This window comes from Puccinia triticina, chromosome 17A (genome assembly GCF_026914185.1).
Source record: "Puccinia triticina chromosome 17A, complete sequence".
Taxonomy (NCBI): domain Eukaryota; kingdom Fungi; phylum Basidiomycota; class Pucciniomycetes; order Pucciniales; family Pucciniaceae; genus Puccinia; species Puccinia triticina.
Window position 1 is genome coordinate 274,164 of NC_070574.1, and position 12,102 is coordinate 286,265.

At 45.1% G+C, this 12,102-nt stretch overlaps 1 protein-coding gene across 1 annotated transcript; it reads left to right on the forward strand.

Moving 5' to 3' along the window:
- Positions 1-6,280: 6,280 nt before the first annotated feature.
- On the forward strand, positions 6,281-6,920 carry PtA15_17A24 (uncharacterized protein; the record flags this gene model as incomplete). Its single annotated transcript, XM_053164346.1, has 3 exons — positions 6,281-6,357; positions 6,402-6,599; positions 6,665-6,920. The coding sequence occupies 3 exons, from the start codon at positions 6,281-6,283 to the stop codon at positions 6,918-6,920; spliced, it is 531 nt and encodes a 176-aa protein (XP_053028098.1).
- Between the last annotated feature and the right edge of the window lie 5,182 nt (positions 6,921-12,102).

Here is a 12,102-nt window from a genome sequence, read left to right on the forward strand (position 1 = left end):
GTGATACTGCTAAAAACTTAATCAGCAAGTTTGTAATGGTATGTATGTAAATGATTCCGGCCAGCTTTTGGAGAAACAGCTCCCCAGTGGTGCCAACAACCGTTTTGAGACATCTTGCGACGGTGCTGGGAATTAATTTTTTTTGGCAGTTTGGGGGAGGGCTCCTGTCCCCCGAGCTAGGAGGCGTCTGATAAGGCTTCAACTGCCTAGGCTGTGAGCCTCACTGGTCAACCTCAACATAACCTGACCTGGTCTGCACAAAATGGGGAAGCGCAAGAAACGCGGGAGTAAACGGATCAGATCACCAACTCAAGTGGTGAGGGTACCTGAAAAGTCTATTCAATCATTCGAGGGTCCTGTTCAATCTGCTTATAATTTCTCTTTGAGGCCACAAACTCATTCAAGAAATGAAACTCTCATTGGACAAAGTTTAGGACAAGCCTGAGGTTGATCCACCTCCTCCAGATGAGTTGCACAATTAGCTCAAACATACCTTAACTTTAATCGACTCAGCTATTGTGTACATAGAGCTAGGTTTTGGCGCATTGTGGGGCTGAAAGAATAAGCCATCACTTGCAAGGATGGTTCAGTCAAGGAATATTTTTTCAGTCCGAAATAAGGAGGCTGGAGACATGGTTTAATTTTCCCCTGTTGCTCCAACATTATGCGCCGTCTGAGCCGCCTATGGCAATGGGGGCTTGAAGGGCAAAGGGGGTTGAGGTTGGTCAGCAGGACTCGCGCATGGTTTTATGTACATACCACAATAAGGGCAAAGTGGGCTATGACTGGAGGACTTCCTGCAGATCTGGAAACCCAGATTTTCCCAGGTTTTGCAGCTAAATCTAGGCAGATCTAGGATTTGGGACAATCGAGCCCAGATTTCCCTGTGAAATCTGGAAAAATCAGAGTTCCCAGATTGACGGGAAGTCCTCCACTCTGTCGGGTGACCCCAAGTCTTTCTGGGAGAATGGCATAGGCCAAACCCATGATCTAAGTTTCCATAAATCACTGGTCTTATGAAACTTAAAGACATAAACTGTTATGAAACCCCGCCAACAACAAACTACCACAATCCACACCTATCTGGATTGTTCCTTCTTACACACTTGCGTAGAAGAGGCCAAGTTTTAACAGCTGATCAGTCTCAAAGAGACTAGTACTAATAATTGCCATGCCATTTGCCCAGCTTACTCTCTATGCACTGGTACTAGCTGACAGGAGGAGATGGTGGCTCTGGGGCTTTTTGTCTGAATCTTGAAGGTAAATTTTAGAATAGGTACTAAAATTGGATGCTTACCCTTTAGATCAGAACAATTATGCTATTTAGATGACAGATATGATTAAAGCTGATTATGTGATCATCTAAGTTTATTAAAGACAGCAAAACATAGAATTCAGGATCAAGGGTTCCCCCTGTTTTTTGAATAATCAATAAAACAAAAAAAGGGGCCACTAAGGCCCTGTTTGGAGCCGATATAATTGCGCAATGTAATCTGGAAACTTGTGACATCTGATCAAGTTTTGGTGGACCTGATCAGATGTCACATAGGATGTCATACAAAAAAACTTATATATTGCCTGGATTATATCGGCTCCAAACGGGGCCTAAGTATTTTTTACAACATTATTAGATAGTTACATATTAGGGGGGTTCACAATTGAAATTTGTAAAACTTTAGGACCCATTTTAACCTGTTTATCAACATATTTTTAAAAAGTTGATCAATTGCACTGATTGATCAGTCACACCTTTTTCTAGACATCTTGCCAAAATTTTCAAATTATGTTCATAAGGGCCTTAAAACAAGGGGCAGGCTTTAGGCACGCCAAAAAATTCCCAGATGCGCGCCAAAAAAGGTGTGCACTCCTGACCACTCCAAGATTTTTGGAGTGCAGGATGGTTTACTCCAAAACCAGCCCCCATTTGGAGTGCACAACCCTGCACTCCAGGTGGTATGGAGTGAACACACGCCAAAACCAGCCCTCAGCTCCCCTTGACCGCTGGTCTGCGGCGGCTACACATGTCCCTCTTGATGACCGGGACTAACTGGTCATCAAGAGGACAAACACAGCACTCTTGATGACCGGGACGGACCGGTCATCAAGAGGACAAACACACCCCTCTCAATGACCGGCGCAGACCGGTCATTGAGAGGACACAACCCCTCTCGATGACCGGGACCAACCGGTCATCAAGAGGACAAACACACCCCTCTCGATGAACGGGACGGACCGGTCAGTGAGAGGACACACCCCTCTTGATGACCGGCACAGACCGGTCATCGAGAGGACAAAGCCCCTCTCGATGACCGGCACAGACCGGTCATCAAGAGCTGTATCCCTTGATAACCTGTCAGCTGGCTACTATGGCAGAGCCACCGTGAAAAATAAAAATATAAAAAGTAGTTTTACATATGAAAGAGACATTATTACTCTTACATATGTAAAACTACGCAAAAACATTAAATACATATATAAATAATTAATTACTCAGCTTTATGTAATTAATATGTAAAATATTATAGAAGATTCTTATTCTACGGGTAAAATAACCCAGGGTACCTCACTTACAAGTACCCTTAATTGTTATCCCTTCCTTGTGTAAACTAACTTCAAAGTTTGCGCAAGTGCATCACGCCCCGCGTGGATGCACTTGTATGCACATATATATTTAAGTACATATATTTACACCCATTTTCAGTGACGTAACTGAGGTGTTGTGTATAGTTTAAAAGATGGCTTTGTTTGTTGCGTGGCGCACCCAAGCCCGCGTGCTCTGTTGCCTAGAGCTCAAGCCCGCGCTCCTAGTGTACATATATGCATAATGCATAAACTAGCCCGCAACCAAAGCGCTCAGGTTACCAGTAAGTAAGAATGGGCTAGAATACGCCCCAATAGCAATATTACATGTGTTATATGTCTTGTACACATGTAATTAATCACCAAACAAGATGTAATTACCACGTCATTCAATATCAAAACATTCTAGATGGAAAAAGGCTCTTGCAACGTGCACAGGCGACACTAGAAAGCGCCCCAGCTTCTCCCAAGCCTCACTACGTGTAAATTACAACTGTAGTAAATATGTAGAAGGGGTCAAATGAACTGGAGCACTTAATAAGCGCCTCCAGAACATGTATGAAGCACTGCTTGCACGTGTACAAGTACACAGAAGCCAGATCTAGTACCTTCTGTGGCACATTTCCACGGAAATGAGCGTCACAGAACCCCCAAACCAGCCCCCATGACGTGTAAGGCATGTGTAAAAACACGCAGAACCTCTGTAAAAGGCTCTTGGCAACCCTTGTATCCAAGCCCCAAGGTTCCACGACCTACAGCGCCTTCTGGCGCAACCAAATTGCCTCAGAATGCGCCCACAAGTGTCCCCCTGTCCCCTGGGCGCCCCTGGAGGCCTGCCTAGGCTATAAAAAGGGCCCTTTCTCCGCCAAAAAGGAGATTTCCCAGCTTTACATTACCTACTAGAATTTTACCCGCCTTCAACAGCCTCAATAGCCTGTGATTTGCCAGGTAAAATACCTACTTTCGTGATTTTTAGCCCCAATTACCGCCCTGAAGCTGTCCAGTAACCACCCTGCCCTCAAGATTACCTCTTCTGAGCGCCTCCAACTGCCCAACTTCACGCCTGAAGAACCTCAAGTGCCCCTAGGGTCTTATACTAGTAAGTTTAAGCCCCTTCTCTTGAGATTCTCCGCTATTTCTTTCTGGGATTTGAAACACCCCTGTTTACAGGCCCCAGTTCTTCATTCTAGAGGGATTAAACATCCCTGATTTATCAGGCCCCTCTTAAAATTAATTATATTCATTTTATTACGTCAAATTGGCCCAAATTGGCCCAAATTGCCTTATTCTTATGCCATAATTCCCAACAATTACGTTGGAATTAACCCTTATAACTTTGTCTTAGAGTTTTATAACTCTAATCTTTTGCTTTGCACCACGTGTAGCTAGAAGGATAATATCCTTGGCATCACATAGGCTGACATAACCGGTCTGGTCTGTCCCAGTCATCAAGGGGGGGTTTGTCCTCTTGATGGCCGGTCTTTCCCGGTCATCAAGGGGTTTTTCCTCTCGATGGCCGGACTTTCCGGGTCATCAAGAGGGGTTGTCTCCTCTTGATGACCAGCGTCCTCTCAATAACCGGTCCGTCCCGGTCATCGAGAAGGGTGTGTTTGTCCTCTCGATGACCAGTCTGTGCCGGTCATCGAGAGGGGTGTGTCCTCTCGACAACACTGGGTCGCTACGCTAACCATAGCGGTTAGCGTAGCGTAGCGCAGCGCAAATGCGCTATTTTTTAGCTTAGTGTTAGCGCAATTGCACGCATATGCGCTAACGCTACGCGCACGCGGTGCGCAGCTATTTTAGCTGATAGCGTAGCGTTAGCGCAGATGCGCGCAATTGCGCTAACGCTAAACATGCAGGGCGCAAAAGAGCGCGCGCTACGCTGCGCTACAGCGCCTTTAGCGGGAAAAAAGGGCTTTTTTTCCGCTAAAAGCGCTGTAGCACAGCGCAGCGTAGCGTAGCGGCGCGCTAACGCTAACAAAGAATTGGCGCGCTGTTAGCGCCGCTGAAAATTAGCGTAGCGTAGCGGCGCTAACAGCGCGCTAACGCTATGCAAAATAGCCGGGCGCTTTTTGCCGCTACGCTAACGCGTAGCGCTGAAATAGCGTAGCGTAGCGTAGCGACCCAGTGTTGCTCTCAATGACCGGTCCGTCCCCGTCATCAAGAGGGGTGTGTTTGTCCTCTTGATGACTGGTCGGTTCCGGTCATTGAGAGGGGTGTGTCCTCTCAATGACCAGTCCGTCCCGGTCATTGAGAGGGGTGTGTCCTCTTGATGACCGGTCCGTCCCGGTCATCAAGAGTGCTGTGTTTGTCCTCTTGATGACCGGTTAGTCCCGGTCATCAAGAGGGACATGTGTAGCCGCCGCAGACCGGCGGTCAAGGGGAGCTGAGGGCTGGTTTTGGCGTGGCGGGGTGTTCACTCCATACCACCTGGAGTGCAGGGTTGTGCACTCCAAATGGGGGCTGGTTTTGGAGTAAACCATCCTGCACTCCAAAAATCTTGGAGTGGTCAGGAGTGCACACCTTTTTTGGCGGGCATCTGGGAATTTTTTGGCGTGCCTAAAGCCTGCCCCTAAAACCACCTCCAAAGTTTTATAAAATTAAATTGTGAACCCCCCTATTTAATACCCACCGTTTAACCCCAAAAATACAAAAAACTTGTGAATTGTCCCTTCCTGTCTAGCAGGTTTAAAAGACAAAACACGGATGACCCCCAGCGCACGCAGTGAAGGCATTATGCAAAAGGGGGGTCACCATTATGTATATCCCCTCAGACTGCGCAAGTGCGACAACGGAGGGGCGTGAGCCAAGTGAAGCGCTTGGCTGGGGAATCAACCCTCACGCGGCCCTTCCTCCCCTTAGAGCATCTCCAGCAGTCCGGGGGTGGATAGTGCTGACTTAAACAGGCTGTGGCTTGGGTTGCGCCAATTTTTGCTTACTCAAGCTGGTCCATGTGCTTTTGAAGGTCCAGCCAGCCTCATCCTTCACAATACAATCAGCATTCCCTGTTGGGTGGCCTTTGTGCCAGAAGGTACTTTTTGATGGAAGCATAAAAAATGTGTCATTTTTGCCTCTGGCCTGCTACATTCCCATGTCTATAGCAGCCTGTGGAAGCCAGCGGCAGGTGAGAGACTTGGAAATCTCTGAGAGATTGGAAAAAAGTGAATCTCTGCCTGCCAAAAGCAGCGCGATCCACCCCCGGACTGCTGGAGATGCTCTTATATATTGCTCCGAACTTGCAGCTCTGACCGCCTCCACATGCCTTGATGCAACCCTGGCGACTGACGTGGAGACAATACACCTGGACCATCTCGACTACGATGATGTACACGTGCCCAACAGCGCCATCCGAAGCACAAACACCTCAACCGTTTTGCCCACCAAACCGTCACACGATGCACCACTGTTTTATCCAAACGGGCAAATACTTGTTGCCATGCAAATGCCTTGCACCAGTCTCACCACCTCCATCGCCATGGCAGCCCGCCCAACTCTGCCCCCTGACCAACTCGCGCTTCTCCCACAGCTACTTGGCCTCCACTTCATCCACCTCCTCCACCTTCCCCACCTGCGGCCTCCCCCAGACGCCCACCGCTAAACACTCCCTGCCCAGACGCCCCCATCTCCAGACCCGCGAGTCCCTCACCTTCTACAACCCCGCCCCCACCGGCCCGCTCAACTGCTCAAAGTCAACGGCGGGATGTCGGCCAGCGACACCCTCTTGCAGCTCCAGGCCGACCTGCTGGGCGTGGTGGTCGAGCGCTCCGAGATGAAAGAGTGAGTGATCAATTCACACCCTTTCTCTCTCTCCTTTTTCCCAGCCAGGGCTCACCCTCTGGCTTCTCCCCAGGACGACCGCCTTGGGCGCCGCCCTCCTCGCGGGGCACGCCATCAGCCTCTTTGGCTGACCTGGCGCGGCCCGAGACGCTCTTCGCGACCCATTCGGCGGGCAAGAGGGTGTTCAAGCCGTCGATCACAAAGGCGAAGCGGGACCAGAAGTACCGTTGCTGGAGCCGGGAGTATGTCCCCCTCCTCTTTCTCCCCCCAGCCCCCAGCCCAGACTGACGTGTTTTTTGGCTTACAGGGTGGCGTACAGCAAGGGCTGGCTGGAGGACGGCGAGCCGGGATCGCGCGACGATAGCTTCCTCGACTGCGTCGAGATTGTCAACCACGGCCAGCAGCTACTTGCCCACTCCCTCGACAACGCCTTCCCCGGCGAGCAGGGCCAGCCCGTCTTCCAGGGCGACGCCAACAAGCCTATTGTCCTCAACCCCCTTGCCAACACAATCAAAGCCAAACAGACTCTCCATTTGCTCCTCCGGATTAATTGTTCTGGCTGAGCAGATTTGTTCTTTTCTCTCTCAATTAGCAGTTCCAAAGCACTCCTATTTTAAAATCCTTTCCTGATTATTTCTTATATATCCTTTATTTACATTCAATATTGTCTGATCTATTACTGTATGGATTGATGACTTGTCCATCAGATTTCATTGCAAGAGCAAGCCAATGGATCAGTTATAATTAACCAAGGTTGAGGCTTAGTTTGATATGAACTATATGATGAAGGTGGCATACTTTCAGGTTGGGGAAAAAAGTTGTGATGTGCCAACTTGAATAAAATCTAATTGCAAGTGATTTTATATTTTTCTCTCTTGGAGTCAGGCCACAGTTCAAAAGTTACCTTGTAATTCCTCATTTGATAGAGATTAGACAAGATAGTCTTAGTATAAGCATCACTACATACAAGCATATGTAATCTAAAATGCAGGTAATCTAAGAGATTAGCTCAATCATGTTCAATTAAAGCATAATGAACTAGGCATGAAGGCTGATTTGTAGAAGATGCATTTGGTCAAGGTGGAACTTATAGTAAAGTGATTATCCATCACAACCTAAATAGAGTAATTTATATGCAGTACTCAGCTATGAGGGTGGACCATAAACCTGCAGCGGCAAAGCCACCTTAGCCTCTAGTATCTATAGTCAAAATTACAAAAAAGGGATTAGGATCAGTATTACAATTGAATCCTTATCCTCTTCTGCTAGATCAGACAGGCTGTGACATTGAGATGAAAGAACTGGTGAAAGCTAATGATGTGATTGTATTGAAGCTTTGGTGAAAATTAAAAACAGTGATTAAGATTTAAACTTCAAACATAGTCAGGTGGGTGTTCAACTGCGAGATTGAGGCTCTAAAGATTGTATTGAAAAAGATTTTGAAAGGGGTTCTCAGATTTTTCTTTCCTCCAAAAGCAATCTTCATCAATTGTTCATTGCCAGACTCCTTCATCCAATTTTCTAAGCAGTACCATGCCACAGAGGGGACCTGCCGGGTTGCATTCCTCTGTGCATATTTTCTTAAAGAGCCAGAAGTCGCAAATTCCTCAAAGATTCTCTTTGCCTTTTTCAACAGTTCTGCAATATTTCTGTCATTGTTGCGCTGATCATTAGCCAATGATCTGATTGGTGGTCCAATGACAATGAAAAACATGTGAATGTAAAAGAGAAACAATGGATAGGTCATTTCAAGAAGATCCAACGGGAACTCATTGTTTGCCAGCAGTTCAATTGCAAAGTTCAGATCAACCAGTTTGATGTTGTGCTGCTTTTCCCAGAAGTTTAACCACAGATTCTTGACTTCTAAAAACTCATTCACAGATTTGGCATGAAACTTCTGAGCAAAATTGGCGTCCATCCTTACTTTTTTGTTAGTTTCCATGTCATTACCATCCAATGCAGCTTGATGGTATTCAGATTCAGACAGGAAAGCTTCTTTCAACTCAGAAAACCTTTTGGGGGCAGTCTCAGCATTCAAAGTGATGCTTCCTGTGCTTTGATTGATTTTGATTCCTCTCAGTAAATCATTGACTGCTTTTTGGATTTTCTCATTTGGGTCTTTGATGAAAAGAGTGTCTTGATTGAAATACATTCTTTCCATCTGAAATTTGCAAGTAAACCACAGGTGATTGTTCAACTGGTCAAATGATGAGATAAAAACAATGTTAAAAAACGTCTTGAAAATTCCTTTTAACTCTTGTTGTTCATTGAAAGCAATTCTCTGCACTTCCTCTGTGCACGAGCTCTTCATCCAGTCCTTCAATAGGCTCCAAATCCTACAGGGAAATACATTTCTCCAAGTATTTTTGCAATCTCCTGTTTTCAATATGACTGGTGCAGACGCTTTAAAGATTTCTATTGCCTGCTTTATCATATGGGGAGCATCCTCAATCTTTTCTCTGATGGATTCACAAGGATTCATTATTTGATCAATCATCTGCACATGTAATAAGAACAAAGGAAATATCTCCTCTGCACTTCCACCAGATGAGAATATTTCATTTTTCATTTCTCTTCCAAATTGGATTTTGCCATCAGTCTGTCTCTCCCAGAATTTGAACCACATTTGTTTGTTCTTCAAGAAACCATCAAATTTGTTTACACACATCGCATGAATAAAATTCTTCCTGCTCCTCAGTCCACTCTTTGCAAGGTCCTCCAAAACCATGAATTTATGGGTAGCTGAGTGTAAATCTTTATAAATCATTTCAAAATTCTTTGCATGTAACATGATGCTTCCTGTTTTTCCCAATTTTATTGAAGAAAGAAGCTTCTGAAATGTATCCTGAACATGCTTATGAGGATCTTCAGCAACAAGGCTATTCTTGTTGAAATACAAGATTTCCATCTTTGAATTGGCAATTGTGCTTGTAAGGTGAAATCTGTCTGTTTTATTGCGGAGAACTGAACATGCAATGGCTTTTGCCCGCTCTTGGGGTTTCTTGGGAGCCTTGTCCAGGCTCTGAACAAGCAGATCTTCGGACTTTTTTCTGCTGTTTTGAGAAGAGGTTGGGTCACTTGGAGTGTCTTGATTGGAGTGCCCTATTTTATTTACCAGTTTGATTGCCTGGGACAAATGAGGTTGTTCCACATACCTTGGCCTTCTTACTGAGCTTTCATCTTCTCCAGATAACACCTTGGTTCCTGATTGCTTCATACATTTTGTCACATAACCAATTCTAGCTGAATTGGTTTGTACTGTAGAATGTGAGCCAGCTTTTGCGGACTCATGGATTTTTATTTTTATTTTCATTGAATTGGATACAATCCCCTTATCAATAGGTCTCATATTCAGCTGAGAGATAGACCCAGTGTTGAAATCAGAATGCTTGAGTTTCATTTTCTTCAGAGGGACTGGTTGAGCTAATTTTTCTTTGAGTGGGTCAGAGCCTATTGCATCCCCCATCTTCCTGATTCTACCTATGTAGGGGCCATTGTTTCCAACTGCTCCTCTGGGTGGAACTGAGGATGCTATATTATTCAGTGGTTTATTTGATCCCAAAGATTGCATTTTTTCAATCATCTTTTGAGAAACTTGTGAAAGGTCCACATTGGTTTTGGGTCTCTTAAGCACTCTTTCCTCCAAGCAATCATCGAAACTTTTTCTTTTATTTTTTTCTGCAGGGCTACTAGAAGTACCACAGCTGGGAGGCACTTGGCTTGGGTGATTCGATTTAGGTTTCTGGATGGAAATAGAACCCATTTCCTTTTTACTAAAATGAATTGATGCACCTGAGGAAGCATTATACCCAGTGTTGAAATCTGAATGCTTGGCTTTCATTTTCTTCAGAGGGACTGATTCATCTAATTTTTCTTTGAGTGGTTCAGAACATATTCTATCACCCATCTTCCTGATTCTACCTGTGTAAGGGCCAACATTTCCAACTGCTCTTTTGGGTGGAATAGAGGATGTAATATTATCCAGTGGTTTATTGGGTCCTGAAGATCTCATTTTTTCATTCACCTTTTGAGGAACTTGTCTTATCATATTGTTTTCTGCAGGGCTACTAGAGGTGGCAAATCTGGGAGTCATGTGGCTTGCTTGATTTGATGTGGGTTTTTGGATGGAAGTAGAGCCCAATTCCAGATGTTCACTAACATCAAGTGATACTCCCAAGGAAGCATGCTTGGTTTCTTTGATTTGTTTGAGATTGTTGGAGTTCTCAATGGGCCTGCCTTTGATCAGTTTTTGCTCCAAAGACATCAGATCATGATTCATTTTCCGTGTCCCAATTATGGCCAAAGGACGGGGTGTTCTAGGCTTCTTCCCTACTGTTCCAAATTTACCCAGCCCACTGCCAGTATCAGGAGCTTTGCTGATTTCAGGACTTGCTGTTGAGCTCTTAGCTTTCTCCATTGAATGGTATTCCAGATCCTTGTGTGTAGGTTTCTCTCTTGATGAGAATGGCTCTCTGTGTCTTTGAAATCCTTCATGAAGTGCAGTTCTCATATAGGCTGAGTCAAAGAAATCACCCAAAAAATCCATCTTTGTGTCTCTATTCTTGGCTTGGGTTTTAGTGATTGAATCTGTGAGTTTTGTTTCAGAAATTCGTTGGGCTTCTGGGACATGAAGGGGATCAGAGTCTGTTTTGGTAATTGTTCCACATTGATGATTCTGATTATTTTCTGGAAGTCTATTGAACCTTACTGCTGACAATGATGAAGAACCCTTAACAATGCTAGATCCATGATGGTGTGTTTGCTCTTGAGCTCCAGGGTCTAGCTGGCCAGTATTTCTGATACCTACCAGAGTCGAGGCAGTGTTTTCATGATCCATTTGGGCCATTGATGGGCTTTGAATTATGTTTTCCTGGGGTTTGATTCCTGAGGTTGATGTCAGTTGAGAGTAATGATCTTGGCCCTGAGTTTCCTCATGATGGGATAAAAAATGCTTATCAATCACAGGTTCACAGATATCCTGCATTGCATGACAAGATAGAAGTATAGCCAAAAAGGCCAGGATGGGATACATCATAGGTAACTCAGTGAAACGGGGTGATTGATCAGTTGAGGAGGCTAGTGGATTCTGTGAAGGATGTGATTGATTGAGATGGATTAGCAAGCTGGTCATGCTGTGAGGGAAGAGGGGCTTAAGGAAACACAGTTAAGTTGTCTTTTGAAACAAGTTTGGGACCCAGTGTATGGTCACAGTAATTCAAATTATGTATAATATTATGTAAATCAAATTCAAACAAAATTTGAATCAGTCTGGTCAAGGAATGAGGTAGTTCAGGTTCACCTTGAATGTCTCAACTTGAAATATGTCTCAGATGTGATCAAGTTAACCACTGCTTGCAAATCCAGCTGTTTGTGGATTTTTGCGGAATTTCTGTGATTTCATGAACCACCTCAAATTATGAAGGTTGGATGGAAAGAATTGTTAAGATTTCAGCGCAAGAAGATGAGGCAAGACTATCTGGGGTCACTGATAGGACCAAGGAGCATAACAGGAGGATGATTGGGGCTCAGACCCAATGCTCTATTTCAAATGTGAGGAGCAAACTTAAGAAGACAACTAGAGAGCCCCCTCAACAAGATCCAAAGGGGGCGTAGACAAGTGACAGGAGATGAAGGGACAGGTGACAGGACAGGACAGGACAGGACAAGACAGGTAACAGAACAGAACAGGGTACTGGACAGGGAACTGAACAGGTGACAGGGACAGGACAGGACAGGGCACAGGAC